The following is a 16,219-nucleotide window of genomic DNA, read 5'->3' on the forward strand; positions in this document are numbered from 1 at the left end:
CCACACACACAGATGAGTCAGATATTAGATAATCAGCACCATGTCGATAATCTCTCAAACATGATGGATCACATTCAAGAATAACTCAGGACCAACCATTGTCAGTACTTCGTTTCAATCTAATATCGATAATCTCTCAAACATGGATCACAATTGAGTCATTACTTCGTTTCAATCTAGTTTATCTGAGTTGAGCGAATTGTACCTGTCAAAGAGCAGATATCAATTCCAGCACAGACAAAGGCAAGACTGCACCAAACAAGTAACACTGATTAAGGCAAAGATGACTCTTTACAATCGGAAGGCAACATCCTTCATCATGGCCGCCAAACTCAACCTTCCTATCCTTCTTCATCTTTAAAACATCTGCAATCCGGCATGTCCACGATCCAATCATCAGTTCATCCAACAGAAGTCTTGACCGCATCTTCAACAGTATATAAAGGGTTGTGAATTCATTGGAAAAACATCTCACAATCGACTCTCACTGTATTTTCATATTGTCTTTTATATAACCTCTTTTCTCTTATTATCTACCCACGTTTATCACACACCCAGCTTTCCTTGACTCAACACACTTCACTCTTCATATCATCTCTCCGTAATTATGGGTGGTTCTGGAAGCGGACGAAGACAGCTTAATGGCACTCCTGCCCAAAGTCGAAACAGAAACAGAGATTTCGCTCTGACCGAGTTGTCTCTGCAGAACGATGCTGAAGCTGCTGCAGCGACTGTCGAAAACGATGGAGGTATGGCTTACAAAGAGGCCAGAGATCGCGCTGCCCTCGAGACGTTTAGGCTGGCTCGTGAAAGCCGCCCTACAAACACCATTAATCAGTACTCGAACCGTCAAAAAGAGTTCAAAGGATGGTGTACCAAGATGGGTGTGAGTCCCATTCCTGACGATGGAAAACTTCACCTTTTTTTGAAAGAAGAGGTTGGTTCTCTTGTTCACGATAAACACGTATAGATAAATAAACACAATTTCATTGATCATAACTTTCTATAAGGTTGCTTTCCGAGCTCACCGAAAGCGAGGAAAGAAAAGAGCTGCACCGGAGGACGTTCATGAGCAGGAAGTGGGACCTTCACCCGCACTTGTTGCCGCAAATAGCTTGTCCGACGACATTACGGAGCTCAACACACTGCCCAATGTCGATACAGCTTACAAAGTGATGGATATGATGGATGCTATGGACGAGGCCAGAGAAGAATCAACGGTCGCTTCTACCATCGGCACCACCATCAACACTAGTAGTACTACCACGACCACAACCACAACCACAACCACCAATAGCACTACTGCTGCCGCTTCCTCCTCCTCCTCCTCCTCCTCTTCCTCCTCCACTACTGAGCCGCTCATTCATCCAGAATTCGCAGCGTATGCTCAACTTGCTGCAGGCGTCTCTGGAAAGAGGGTGCGATACACGACCGTCGAAGCATATGCTGCTGCAATTGTCGACCTATGGGCCGAACAATGCTTAGTCGACAATACTTTCCGCCCGAGCCCTTGCGGAAAACGTGTCAAAGCGTTACTCGACTGGTTGCGCAGAGAGGATCAGAAGATTGCTTGCGCCAATTTCGATGATAGAGTAAGTTAAAGAAGCCATTGATTTTATAGCACAGTAACTTAATAGATCCGCTTTTCATTTAAAGGGTGCCTTCACTGCAGCAGATGGATACACAACTCATACAGAGATGGAAAAGATCGTCGAGCAGTTCTGGGCAAAGGGAACTGAAAACGGCCTCCGCAACGGCACCGCGTTCCTTTTGCAGCACTACGGTTTGCTTCGTGGCGAGAGCATCCGAAAGATGGAGTTTGCAGATTTGCAAACATTACATCTAGAGGATGAAGGTTCAAGTCCTTGCCATGCCCTCGTAATGGTTTTAAAGCAAGGCAAGACCAACAAGTTTGGGCGCGTGGAGGTTGCTGGCTGTATGCGCAACAAAAACGTCAACATCTGTCCTCAAATGATGCTCGCTTGCTATTTGTTCAGTCGCTACGAGATAACTGGGGAACAATTTCCGGGTGTCAACAAGAACGTGGACTGGTTCCTACACAAAGTGATCAAGGCGTCGCCGACAGCTCCTGAAAAGGAGATGTCATACAGCCAGCACCTCAAAGCAATCACCAAGGCTTTCGAGGGAGCCTCGCTTCATTCGAAAGCCAAGACACATGCTATGTGTGGCGCCGCTGCTCGGATGGCAGAGATTGGTGGCTCGAGCGAGGGCGCAATTCGTCGTGCAGGCCGTTGGAACACCAGCTCTTTGACGACCGCCTACCTCACCAACCTCCCCCACGAACTCCTGCGAACTCTTGCAGGTTTTCAAAAGGAACGCGGCTTTTTTTACCTTCCTCGCGCCAATGTTGAACCACCAGGAGAACTGCGCAAGCAAATCTTCAAGTTTGTCGATTACTGGCGTCAAAGGTTAGATGAAGGCAGAGTCGAAGAAGTATCTTGCGCCGCCGACATGCTTTTGAAGCTGTTGGATGAGCTGCGTGTTGTCTTTCTGCAGGATTCCGTTCTTCTTAAGAAACAGTATCCTCAGCATTACCTTTGGAACCATCCTTTGTCCCAAAGCGAGTTGTATCAGCTGTTCGAAAGGTAACTATATTGAGAATCATATATAGTGTGTTCTTATCCTTTTAACGCCTATTTGTTAGTTCTGTTGAGGCGGCTGTACAAGAGACAGAAGAGCCGGAGCAGATGCGACTAAGAAGGACAGTTCCCGAGATCGCACATCAACTCTCTGATCTCAACCATCAGTTCGCATCGCGTTTTGAGGCACAAGCTCGACACCAACAAGCGCAACATGAGGCTCACATGCAAGTCCTCCAATCACTGCTGTCTGCCATCACACCTTTGCAAGCGCTTGTTCCGCATATCAACAGCCTTGCTACATTTGCGCAGCAGCTAACAAGCTACACGTCTGGACAGGTGCCTTTGACTTTGACGCTAAACCTTGGCAACGCATCTCAGCAACAACAACGGCAACCACAACAACGGCAACCGCAGCAGCAGCCATCACAGCAACAGCCTCAACAGCAGCAACTAGAGCAGCAACCAGAGCAGCAGCAGCAGCCAGCAGAGCAACAACTTCAACAACAACAACAACCGCTGCAGGATACAGCAACCATCTCTCTTCCCTTTTTCCCGCCACCACCACCTGTGCAAAGGATCGCACTCGCGACGCACGCATCTGCATCACCATCAGCATCATTAGATCATCCATTGCCTACACCAGAGTACAAAATGTCACGCCATACTGTAACGCTTGATATGCTTTGGCGCGAATGGTGCCATGGCTTGGCTGGTGGACCTGCAGTTGATGAATTGGAGCGCGAGCACGGCGTTGCGTGGCGGCGAGCAGAGTTAGAACGCCGATTTTATAACCAAAGACGTATAATTATCGATAACATCAGAGACTATGCCACTCAACACAGACTGACCAACGAGGCAGCTGTCACAATCCTAGAAGTGAAAAGAAGCAGACAAAAAAGAACCTTGCATTGGATTGCTGAAAACCCAAATCTTTTCTTCAATAACTAGCTTTCCTATGCTCCCACTCACACGTCTTTATATTTTCCGCTTCTCTCGCTCTCTCTCTCTCTTCGCTATTGCTCTCTACCTCTCTCTCTCTCCATCATCTATATGTCTCTTCGTTACCACTCTGCCTCTGCTGTTCTGCTAATTTTCTGTTGTGTCTCTTTGTCATTCTGTCTCTCTCGCTCTCTCTCTCTCTCGCTCTCTCTCTCTCTCTTCTTTTACTATCCCAGCTCACTTACACAACGCACACATACACATTACATTTAGTAACGTTATTTCACATGCGTTTGCATCAAATCTTCTGAACTTTTCCCTCACCCTCACCTCTTTTACATATTATAGATTTCTTTTCACCTTCAATTTCTGCTTTTGCTCTTCATTGGTCATAGTCGCCTCTTTTTTCCACCAGCTTCGACTTTCTTTTATTCAATAACATTAACGATTCAGCCATTACAGATTTCCAAGCATGATTATTGTCATTACTAACTAATCGATAACAGTAGCATAAGTACGGGTTTCACTGACTGCAGGCATTTATTTTCGAATTTAAAAGCTATCATATATCAGATATCACAAGAGTACCATAGCTTACCTTATTCTTATGTATGGACAATGGTGCGTGCTGCATTTTATGTTGTCTAAGACCAGACTGTTCATTGCAATGATGTTATATAAGGACGACGTGAAACAACTGCGCAACTCGTCGATGCTCTAGATAATAGAGTGGCCAGTGTTCTTTTGCGTTATAATTCTAAGAAACCAAAAACACCCGTGGTCAAAGAGATTAGCACCAAACTGTCCTCTGGCATAGTAGATACAGACTGTTATTGTTGCACTTGATTATCACGCACTTCTTCTATGGTGTCATGAACCATGGTGCTGTCCTCAAATGAGAATCTCATACCGATAAGATATTGATCGCCTTTTACTTTACCAGATTGTTTTTCTCTCTACAATCATGTTGATCGTCTAGTGAGTATCTATGGTAGCTTATCTGTTGTCTAGGTTTATTACAATAAGAAAAACACGCGAGAAACACTGGCGTTTAACTGTTTGCTCTCTATTGTACTTATATATGTTTTAAGTATCGTGTATAATTCTAACATTAAGTTAGTGTACCATTTTTATTACGATTTTCGCGGTCATCACATAGAAAGATGTACAAATTGATTCAGTAATCGAAATGGTGAAGGTAGTTTTCAAGAGCAACCCCTTTAACAAAATTAGCTTCCGCTCGTTGTAATGCAGTATGGACTGCTTTCTTTACGCTGGGGGACTTGGAGTGAATATAAATCACTTATTTATTCCCTTTGAGCAAGATAACTGGCTTAAAAATTGACCAAGTCCCGTTGGGTTTCAATTCCTGGGGACCTCGCTGGACGCAGTAGGACTTTGAGGTTTTATAAAAATGTTTGAATTGCTTCAAGCTTTTATTTTAAATTATTTCCTTTTATAGTAATTACTATATATGGTAGTTAAATTTTGATCATCTGATCAAAATAAATTCCTGTTTCAGACAGGAATTTTAAACAAATATTAAGATGAGATTTTTTAAAAAAAGAAAAGAAATTAGTTTTTTTTAAAAATTAAAGGTATTTATAATTAATTTACAATTGTAAATTGTTTATAGAATCTTTAGGTTTACTCTATATATAGTAATTTTTCTTATTGCTAGAAAGAAAAAAAAAACTTTTTATCATTAAGGTCTTATTGTCAAATTTTCTCCTAAGTTTTATAGAAATTACATTTTAATTAAATAGTATAGCAACTACTTATATATAATTATAGCTATTATATAGTCATTTATAATAAACCAAGATTATATTCATGTAAATATTTAGAAAGTAAAGTTTTTTGATTGAATTTTTCTATGGTAAGCCAACTATTATCACTTTCAGGATAGTCTTTCCATTTACATTAAATTTCATACAGTAAACCCCCGTTAAATACAACTGAAGATTTTTCTAATAAAGGTTATAATTAGTGAGGGTTGCATTTGTCGAAATGGATCAATGTTTAGGCTGTGGTCCCTGACCATTCGCTGAAAAGTTTTACCTCGAAAAAAAAGGAACTTATCATCACTTCCTTCAGTTTCTTGATCGTGCTCTTCTTTTGCATTATTATAATGGCCAAAACACGTCAAGAGCATCATAGAAAGAATGTATCATTCACCAATTATCAATGTCAGGAGCTGTTCAAGCATTACAAAGAAAAAAACAAAGTGAAAAAGTTTACCTATTCAATGTTAATTTCCTAGGCAACTACAAGGTTCAAACTTGAAAACTCTCCGGACAAGTCAACTATTTCAAGGCTTATTGCATACATGGAAAAGGAAGAGGAAGAAGGTGTAATTCATCTCGAAACCAGAAGCAGGCTTCAAAAGGGCAGATTTCCCATATGTTTCGATATAATTATAAATGCAATAATCAATTAAAACAGTATAATATTAACGAGCTCAAAACACATGGCTACAACGTATATAGGAAGTCGAGGATACTGTAATGCTGTGGTTAAACGTCGCCGAAAACAATCATATCCTGGTCACTTGGAGCATGGTTCATACTAAGGCGGTTAACTTTGCAGAACGCTTGGGCAAGGATTTCAAAGGGTCGAACGGGTGGATGCACCATTTTGCTCGACGTCATGGGCTACATAAACATACACTTCATGGTGAAGACGAATCTGTTGACGTGAATGCCATTCTCGAAAACAGGGACAAAATACGCGACAAACTTTCTCAATATGATCGACGTGATATATAGAATATTGATGAAACAGCATTGTTCTTCACTGCCCAGCCTTGGACTACCATCGCCCAAAAAGGGTTCTCTAGATTCAAGGAAAACAAAAAACGGCTCACGGTTGCTCTTTTGTGCAATGCAGACGGCTCAGAAAAATGGGAACCGATGATAATTGGCAAACACAAGAAACCTACATGCTTTGTGGACTCGACCGGCAAGTGAAAAGAAGCGTACGAGCTCGGTTTTCGGTTTTACTTTTATAATCAAAAGGCATCGATGAAGCGAAACATTTTCGAGCACTATATCACGCGTTTCGATAAAGCCATGCGTTACCAAAATCGACGTGTCTTACTTGTTCTTGACAACTTTAGCGGCCATGCTATTGATGCTGTGCTCACGAATGTCGAATTATTTTTCTTGCTGCCAAACACTACTGCAAAGCTACAGCGGCTCGATGGTGGGATCATCCGAGCTTTCAAAGCTCATTATAAACGAATGCAATTTGACAAGGCCTACTGTCAAATAAGTATGACACAAATAGGTCGTCCAGAAGTCGTTGGTCTGGTTGAACAAAATTGTTCGATGTCAGCCAATTGCAAGCCATGAGGTGGACAATATCAAGCGAGAAACAATTGTCAATTGCTGAAATGCTAGTATTCATCGAATGACGGCGCAAGAGGACGACGCATCACCTGAAGCAGTCAATGCCATTACGCATCAAGACCTTTTCATGCAGCAACATTTACAACAACAAATCGAACAAATTGCGTCCATCGCAAATATCAGCATCGACAAATGTCCAACATCTGAAGTTGATCCTGACCATGAACGCCAGATAATCCATGGCAATTACAGTGACGATGAAATTATAGAATTAATTACAGAGGACATGCAACAAATATCTATCAACGAAGAGTCTACAGCCACGGAATCCGCCAACAATCCAAGCACCAACATTGTTAACTTGTCTGCAAGAGAAAAGGCAACGGCCATGCTTAACCTTTTTCATATTTTTGATGCCGAAGATAGTTTGGATAATGACATTGTTGCTGCACTTACAGCACTTACAACCCTCCGTACCAAGCTTGTACAAGAATTATACAGCCAACAATCCCGCTTGACGCGATTTTTCTCTTCTTCCAATAGAAATTAACATATAATAAAGGACAAAGCTGATTAAATTTTAATATCAACACCCTTCCGATGTGGTGAAGTTTCATTAAAGCGGAAAAGTTGCAAATTCACTATGTTTTGAAAAGCTTTTTTTCTGAAAACGTTGATATTGATGAGGGTTGCAATTATAGGGGGTGTATTTAACGGGGGTTTACTGTACATTTTTCTTTGGTTTGTGGCGGGCCGGAATAAAAGGTTTACAAGTAGCATAGAACAAGGTGCAAGCGAAAAAGGATAAGCACGCGTTGGGAACCAGTCATCTATGCCTTATCGGCGAGTTTCGGTCCATCAAGCCTGCAACCGCTTATTACCCCCACCTTCTCCCCGATCACCCGCATTCCACCCACACCCTCCCTCTCAGCGGTTCAAGACCGGTCCTGTGCTCCAGCTGTCTCCGCTAAAAGAGTGAGCTCTTGTATTTTGTTTCCCCTCAACTTCTCGCCATGACTTCTCCATTGGTAAATATAAACAAGGCAACAATAAGAAAAAAACGGCTGGGGCGAATCTTTAAACGTGTATAAAACCTTTTACTTCGTCTATAGAGTTCTACGAGTATTGAGTCAATGAAGTTTGTATACCCCAATCACTGGAATGGAGCGCGATCAGAACTTATGCAGCTGGTAATAAAATGAGAGCTCATTCGTAGCAAAAGAGTAATAAAACTCATTCGTCCCAATCGTGGTTTGTCTTTTTTTTTAGATACCCGGTCCACAGTATATCCCTTCGCAACTGTATAAAAAGAACGGGTTCTTTCTGCTAAAGTCGCTCGGTGCACTGTTTTTTCTCAACACGATACTATACTGGTTTTTTTAAGAGTGGACCTTAGGTTCGGGACGACAAGAAAAAGCAATGACAGATGACGACTTGTGGTAATATTAGTTACTGCTGCTGCTGTTGTTGCTGCCTAAGACCTTATTCTAACAATGACGACCGACAATTGACGACTTTACCAGCTGCAAATTACTACAGAAGCAGTTCACTATCATCAAATTAGTGTTGTAGATAAACGACTGTCAAATTATATAAAAACATCTCGTACTTGAGGACATTTTTACGCTGATTAACTGAGGGCTATCATTTGATTTATATACATAGGCTTATTTTTGTACAGTGTATAATAAATGGAAAGGAAGAGAGAGATACATGTATGTAATCCTTAGAAGAAGTTCTTGCCAATTTAAGCACGCACATCCACAGCGGTGCGATTGTCAACAATGGCACGACGATTGATACCACCGGCGACTGGAAGATACGTTTTTCCTTCTAGCCACAAGTCAACCTCACGCGCACATTGTCTTCCTTCATTGATACCCCAGACAATGAGCGATTGTCCACGCCGACAGTCGCCAGCAGCAAACACGCCTGGCACGGTGGTGCTATATTTGCCCTTGGGTGTTTCAATGTTAGTGCGAGCATCCTGCTTGAGCGACAATTGATTGACCAAAGATTCTTCAGGGCCCAAGAATCCCATCGACAATAAGACAAGATCCGCCTCAAAGAACTGTTCCGATCCTTCGACCTCTTTCATTGACCAGCGACCTGTGGTGCCATCCTTTGTCCATTCCACACGAACCGTATTAATTCCAGTCACATTGCCGTCAGCATTTTTAGTAAACTCCTTGGATAAGACACAGTATTCCCGTGGATCTCTGCCGAAATGGGCTTGCACTTCAGAATGGCCATATTCAACTCTAAAGATCCGAGCAAATTGGGGCCACGGATTATCGCTGCCGCGCGTGTTGGGCGGTTGTGGCAAAAGCTCAAAGTTGATCACCGATTTGCAGCCATGACGGACAGATGTGCCAATACAGTCGTTACCGGTATCGCCACCGCCAATCACAACAACATGTTTATCTTTGGCAGAGAGGTAGTGTCCGTCCTCGAGGTTTGAGTCCAATAGTGACTTGGTGTTGGCTTGCAAGAACTCCATTGCGAAATGAACTCCATTCGCATCGCGTCCAGGGATCTTCAGGTCACGTGGCCACGTAGCACCCGTAGCAATAACAAGAGCATCGTTCTCGTCGCGCAAGCCGTTTGCATCCATATCAACGCCAATGTGTGCATTAGGTACAAATGTAACACCCTCTGCAGCAAGCAGATCTATACGGCGCTGTACGACGTTCTTGTCGAGCTTCATGTTCGGAATGCCGTACATCAAAAGACCGCCCATGCGATCGTTGCGGTCATAGACAGTAACCGAGTGTCCAGCCTTGTTCAATTGATCCGCAGCAGCAAGACCAGCTGGACCAGATCCAATAATGCCGATTTTCTTGCCTGTTCGATTTGCAGGCGGTTGAGGAACAATCCACCCTTCTTTAAAGCCATGATCAATGATCGCGCATTCAATGCTCTTGATTGCAACTGCGGGCTCATTGATAGAAAGAACACAGCTGTTTTCACATGGCGCAGGACTGCAAAAGGTACAGGAGGTTGGTTAATCCGGGTCAGAAAAATATCACTCCTTTTTCTAGAGCAAGGAAAAACATGGCTACTTACCAGACACGACCAGTAAATTCAGGAAAGTTGTTGGTCATGACAAGACGGTCAAGAGCGTCTTTCCAGTGATCCTTGTAAATGAGCTCGTTCCATTTGGGGATGATATTACCAATAGGACAGCCTGTATCCGACTGACAGAACGGTACACCACAATCCATGCACCGAGCCGCTTGTTCATGTAACTGAGGACGGGTTAATCGGTGGTTGATTTCTTTCCAATCATCGGTTCGTGCCTTGGCATCTCGATAAGGGTCAACACGACGTTTATACTTCATGAAACCACGCATCTTGTCCAATTTCGTGCGTCGTTCCATAATCGCCTTTTCATCCAACAAACTATCCTCAACATCATCAATAGTAGGCTCATTCTTCTTTGTGACCATGTCTTGCTGAATCGTTGTTGTTGTTGTCGATGAGGCTTGCTTTTGTTTTTCCAGCAGATGACGGTACTCTATCGGCATGACTTTGACAAACTTGGACAAGTAGGTATCAAAATTTGTAATACCTCGGCAGCCTTTTGCGATCCTGTGTAGTGTTGATGGTCTTCAATGAGCTGTCGCACCTCGTCGATCTCTTCCTGCGTGTCGATGGTCTCGAGCTCCACCATTTCCATATTGACTTTTTCTTTCAATGCGCTTTCCATGTCCAATACATAAGCAATACCGCCAGACATGCCGGCTGCAAAGTTTCTGCCTGCGTCGCCAAGGATCACTACACGACCGCCTGTCATGTATTCACAACCGTGGTCACCAACGCCTTCCACAACCGCACTGGCAACCCGAGTTACGTACACAGAATCGTTCGGCAGCAACACCGGAAAAGAATGCTCCGACCGCCTGTCGCGCCGTACAAACAAACATTGCCAACAATAATGTTCTCGCTGGCATTGAACGTGCTTGCACGAGGAGGATAAATAGCAACAGTACCACCGGATAGACCCTTGCAAACGTAATCATTGCTATCGCCTTCCAATTCAAAAAAGATCCCCGGTGCCAAGAACGCACCAAACGACTGACCGGCAGATCCGGTAAACTTGACATGGATCGTATCTCCAGGCAATCCATTTTCACCAAACCGTTTCGAGACATGATAAGAAAGCGTGGCACCAACAGCACGATCCGTATTGACAATGTCGGAATCAATATGCACCTTTTCTTTGCGCTCGAGCGCTGGTTCGCTCTCATCTACAAGATAATTGTCGAGACGCGTGTATAGATTGTGTTGCTGCTTGCGGACGCAAAAAGTGGCCACGCCAGGTCGCAGTGTGTGTGCAGGTGTCAGGATAGGTGACAAATCAATGTTGGCAGTCTTGTACGTCCGCAAACTGTCGTTGGTTTTAAGAACTTCCGTATGTCCTACCATCTCGTTGATCGTCCGAAAACCGAGTTTGGCCATAAGACCACGTAGTTCTTCAGCAACGTAGTGAAAAAAGTTGATGACATGCTCTGGATGACCTTCGAACTTTTTTCGCAATTCGGGATCTTGGGTGGCAATACCGACTGGGCAAGTGTTCTAAAATTCTTACTTTAGTAAATAATATACACAAGGTTTTTTTTATATAGAAAAAAGAGAGAGAGAGAGAGACAAGGTCATTACCAAGTGACATTTACGCATCATGATGCATCCAAGAGCAATTAAAGGTGTGGTGGCAAATCCCCATTCTTCAGCACCCAACAAGCAGGCAATGGCAACATCACGACCTGTTTTGATCTGACCATCGGTTTGAACAACGACGCGACCCCGCAAATCGTTAAGAACAAGCGTTTGATGTGTTTCAGCCAACCCCAGCTCCCAAGGCAAGCCGGCGTATTTGATACCCGTCCATCGTGAAGCGCCTGTACCACCATCATGACCGGAAATCAGGATATGGTCTGCCTTGGCCTTGGCTACACCTGCAGCAACGATGCCGACGCCGACTTCAGAGACCAGTTTGACGGATACGCGTGCGCGTGGGCTAGAGCTCTTGAGATCATAAATAAGCTGTTTCAAATCCTCGATCGAATAAATATCGTGATGAGGCGGAGGACTGATCAAGCCAATACCCTTATCAAATAACAGAACTTGTTAGTTGCTTGAGAGAAAAAAAAATTTCTCCCTCTTCCCTTTTCATATGAGCAAACACTTTACCGGTGTTGTTTTACGAGTACTGGCAATTTCTTCAGATACTTTTGTACCTGCCAACTCACCACCTTCACCAGGCTTTGCGCCCTGGGCCATCTTGATCTGCAACTCGTCAGAATCCGACAGATAGTAGCTGGTGACACCGAAACGGCCGGATGCCACCTGTTTGATGGCTGACCGAAGATTGTCACCGTTGGGTCTTGGTATCGATCGTTCTGGCTTTTCACCACCTTCACCGGTGTTTGACTTGCCACCGAGTTTGTTCATCGCAACAGCGAGCGACGCATGGGCTTCCATGGAGATGGAGCCATAAGACATGGCACCAGTAACAAACCGTTTGACGATATTTGTCCATGGCTCGACTTGATCCAGCGATATAGGCTTGAATTTCTCTTCATCAAATTCCAGCATGCCACGCAACGTGCATTGGCGGATAGCTTCATACGCATTCCGAGCATACGCCTCATACGAGGCCTGGTTATCTTTCCGGACAGCATCTTGCAAGTTTGCCATACCGACAGGATCAGCAATATGCGGCTCGCCACCGTCACGCCAATGGTATTCACCCGATTCGGGCAATGCCAAAGGTTGCACACGATTGCGGAGTGGATATCCGGCTTCATGCAACGTCAATGCGTCCAATGCAAACGTGTCAAAAGTGATGCCCTTGATACGTGAGGCAGTGCCGGCAAAACATCGGGAAATGACAGTGTGGTCGATACCGAGGGCTTCGAAAATCTGTGCGCCTTTGTAGGATGCCAAGGTCGAGATACCCATCTTGGACATGACCTTGAGGATGCCGTTGTCGGCGGCCTTGCGATAATTGTAAATAATTTTCTCCGGTGTAAGATCGTCTCGGACAGCCCGTTCTCGGTGGAGTTTGAGCATGGCTTCAAAGGCAAGATAAGGACATATGGCATCCGCACCATATCCAAGCAGGACACAAAAGTGATGTACCTCGCGTGCCTCACCCGATTCGACCATCAATGCGATTCGGCTACGCAACTTGTTGCGTACAAGGTGATGGTGCACACCGCCCAAGGCAATCAAGGAAGAGATGGCGACGCGGTCAGCTCCCATGGCACGGTCGGACAAAATAATCACTTTTTTGTGCTGGTCGATCGCTTCGGTCGCTTCGTTACATACACGTTCCAACGCTGTCAAGTACCCGTCCACACCTTCTGTGCGTGCAAAAGTAATGTCGATCGTCGCTACTTGCCAGTCCGCATAGTGTTTCTCCATTCCCTTGATAGCCGCAAACTCTTGCATGGATAAAATGGGTGACGGCAGAGTCAACCGTTTGCATTGTGACGGCTCAATCTCTAGCAAATTGCCCTCCGGTCCAACATAGCATTCCAATGACATTACAATTTCCTCGCGGATCGGATCTATGGCGTGGATGTAAAGATTGCCTCGTTTTAGATTTCAAAGTATATTATCAAACTTACGAGTCTTTAAATAAACGTACCAATAGGCGGGTTAGTCACTTGAGCAAATAGCTGTCAAAGTATTCGTATATGAGACGCGGCTGCTTGGCAAGACAAGCGAGCGTTGTATCATTGCCCATGGATCCAAGTGCCTCTTTGCCGTCGGATGCCATTGGCATAAGCAGCAGGTTGAGTTGTTCGAGCGTGTATCCAAAGGCTTTCAAGCGAGGATCGGTGTGAATGGTGTTATCATCCAACTCAACATTGGTTTCATCCTTGTAGCCTTTCACAAGATCTTGCATGCTGATACGTTGTTGAATCCATTCTGTGAATTTCGCCTTGGCCGCCGTTGTTAGCTTCAGCTCTTTGTCATCCTATACATTCAGAAAGAGAGAGGAAGCAATAATTATGTGAGAGACTGACATAGACAAGTAGTTGGGTGTCATATATATAGATATTTATATACACAGCCATGATAGCAGGAATAAGTAACACCTTACCACAATCCTTCCTTCGACCGTATCAACCAACAGCATTTTTCCAGGTTGCAAGCGACCCTTTTTGACCACGAGTTCAGGATCCACACGCAATGTGCCGACCTCAGAAGCACAGATCATGATATCTTCGGAGGTCAAATAGAATCGACAAGGACGTAGCCCATTACGGTCCAGGGAAGCGCCACAATAGCGACCATCTGCAAACGTGAATAGTGCAGGACCATCCCAGGGTTCCATGATGGATGCAGCCCACTGATAGAATGCCTTTTTCTCTGGTTCCATCAAGGGATTGTTTTGCCATGCCTCGGGGATCATGACCATGACGGCTTCGGGAAGTGTCAAGACGCCGTTGACAACGAGGAGTTCGAGAACATTGTCAAACGCGGCAGAGTCGGATCCACCTTCTTCAATGATCGGGTACAACAACTCGAGCTGGTCTCCAAATGTGTCTGAAGTCATCATACCTTCCCGCGAGCGCATCCAGTTTTTGTTTCCACGCAATGTGTTGATTTCGCCTATTTGGAAAAAAGTTGTGTCAGTAACAACCCCTCTCTCTTTACAAAAAGTGATGAAAGCGAGAATTTACCGTTGTGTGCACACCAACGCATAGGCTGTGATCGATCCCACGATGGAAATGTGTTTGTCGAAAATCTTTTGCAAACAGACAGAAGCCAGTGTTATGAGAAGTGTACAAACACACACACACACACACACATATATATATATATATATATATATATACACGTAGCGTTACCTTGAGTGGACAAGTGCAAAATGGGTGGTATATTTGACATTGACAAGATCATAAAAGTAGGCATAGACCTAAAGCACAGAAGAATGAAAAAAAGGCAAGTCAGTGAAGGAGAAAACAATCTTGTGTGTTGTATGAACTCAAAAGGGCTACCTGACGCGGCGTAAGCTGGCCCTTGTAAACAATGTTTTTCGTCGACAGCGAACAGACATAAAACCATTTCTTCATTGTGATTGTATGCGTGGCATGTTTACGCAACAGATAGAGTTGACGCTCAAACTGTTTAGAATCCATCTTTTCACGAAACGAGACAAAGGGCTGCTCGATCGCAGGCTCTTTGGAGCGGGCGGCCGGACCCAAGATGGAGGTGTCTCGAGGCACTGTGCGCCAGCCAAGGACTTGCAAACCCAAAGCATCAGCCAGCTGCTCAAACACTCGCTTGCTCTCTTGCATGGTGTCCTGTTTCATGAAAATGTTGCGACCGCATAGTGGCCCTCGGGTGGCAAGTCGATCGATAGCTCGCGCTTGACTTCGATGCGGAAAAAGCTGTCGGGCATGCCTGTCATCACACCACTGCCATCGCCATCCCGGATATCGGCGCCACTTGCACCACGATGCGTCATGTTGCACAGGAGGTCAGACGCGTCGCTTAGAATCTTGTGGGACCGGCCTCCTTTGATGTGCACTGTAAAGCCACACCGCACGAGTCCTTTTCGTAGGTCGGGTCGTATAGACCTTGCGCTGCTGGAATGGCTTGGGCCCATGAAACATTTTCAGTGGGTTCCATCTGTTGTTGTGTTGTCAAAGAGTAGGGGGGATAGTAGTAGTAGGATAATAATCAAGATAGGGTGAAAAAAGAATAAGAAAGGGTGCTGTGCTGTTTTGTGAGCCCAGTGGGTGTGTGTGTGTTGTATTGGGATAGAGAGAAGAGGAAAAGCAAAGAAGAAACAAGAAACGATTGTTTCTTATCGTCGGGCCTTCCCAAATTTTCCGTGATTTATGCGTGATAAAGAACGAAAGCAAGGTCTCGTGTGTGTGATGAGATAGCGTATCTTCCTCCGTGTGTGTTGTGCATGTGCAGCTTTCCCTCCCTCGCTCGCTCTGTGTGTGTGTATTTCTTAAAGATCTTTTGTAAAGATTACTTGGCTTCTTGTTATCGTTCCCGATGCGCGCGGGGTAACCACTCAATTATTATTCCGTCAGCACATCAGCATGATGTATTGTTGTTCAATCACTTTGTTTTTACCGATGCTCACTTTTACTGTTTCAGAAAGGAAGAATCTTATTCGGTAATCAAGCAGGAAAGAAGAGCTCTTTCTCTCTCTCTCTCCCTCTTCTCTCCTCACACACACACACAACACTACTTGTTCTTGATCAGAGAGATCCATCCACCAATAATCATGGTTAAAGTAACAACTGTGCCAACACAACCCTACAACGACCAGAAGCCAGCACTTCCGGTCTA

The 16,219-nt window shown here is 44.5% G+C and overlaps 3 protein-coding genes across 3 annotated transcripts; 2 read left to right on the plus strand and 1 right to left on the minus strand.

Annotated features, from left to right (window-relative positions):
- Positions 1-385: 385 nt before the first annotated feature.
- Positions 386-1,175, plus strand: BDB00DRAFT_943840 (uncharacterized protein; the record flags this gene model as incomplete). Its single annotated transcript, XM_053129466.1, has 2 exons — positions 386-937; positions 1,011-1,175. Coding segments are annotated over exons 1-2 (495 nt in total), but the record flags the coding sequence as incomplete, so codon positions are not given.
- Positions 1,176-6,953: 5,778 nt separating this feature from the next.
- BDB00DRAFT_793765 (uncharacterized protein) lies at positions 6,954-7,442 on the plus strand (the record flags this gene model as incomplete). Its single annotated transcript, XM_053121247.1, has 1 exon — positions 6,954-7,442. The coding sequence occupies one exon, from the start codon at positions 6,954-6,956 to the stop codon at positions 7,440-7,442; it is 489 nt and encodes a 162-aa protein (XP_052972239.1).
- A 1,074-nt stretch (positions 7,443-8,516) lies between these two features.
- Positions 8,517-15,702, minus strand: BDB00DRAFT_864070 (uncharacterized protein). Its single transcript, XM_053126150.1, is given in 15 exon segments — positions 8,517-9,873; positions 9,959-10,431; positions 10,464-10,714; positions 10,737-10,794; positions 10,817-11,470; positions 11,555-12,001; positions 12,086-13,467; positions 13,548-13,565; positions 13,604-13,880; positions 14,007-14,518; positions 14,590-14,654; positions 14,758-14,825; positions 14,908-15,213; positions 15,237-15,439; positions 15,454-15,702. 15 exon segments carry the CDS (start codon positions 15,539-15,541, stop codon positions 8,640-8,642), a joined length of 6,036 nt encoding a protein of 2,011 aa, XP_052972240.1. The 5' UTR covers positions 15,542-15,702; the 3' UTR covers positions 8,517-8,639.
- Between the last annotated feature and the right edge of the window lie 517 nt (positions 15,703-16,219).

The sequence above is a fragment of the Zychaea mexicana genome (genome assembly GCF_025766255.1).
Source record: "Zychaea mexicana strain RSA 1403 chromosome Unknown BDB00scaffold_243, whole genome shotgun sequence".
NCBI classification, from domain to species: domain Eukaryota; kingdom Fungi; phylum Mucoromycota; class Mucoromycetes; order Mucorales; family Lichtheimiaceae; genus Zychaea; species Zychaea mexicana.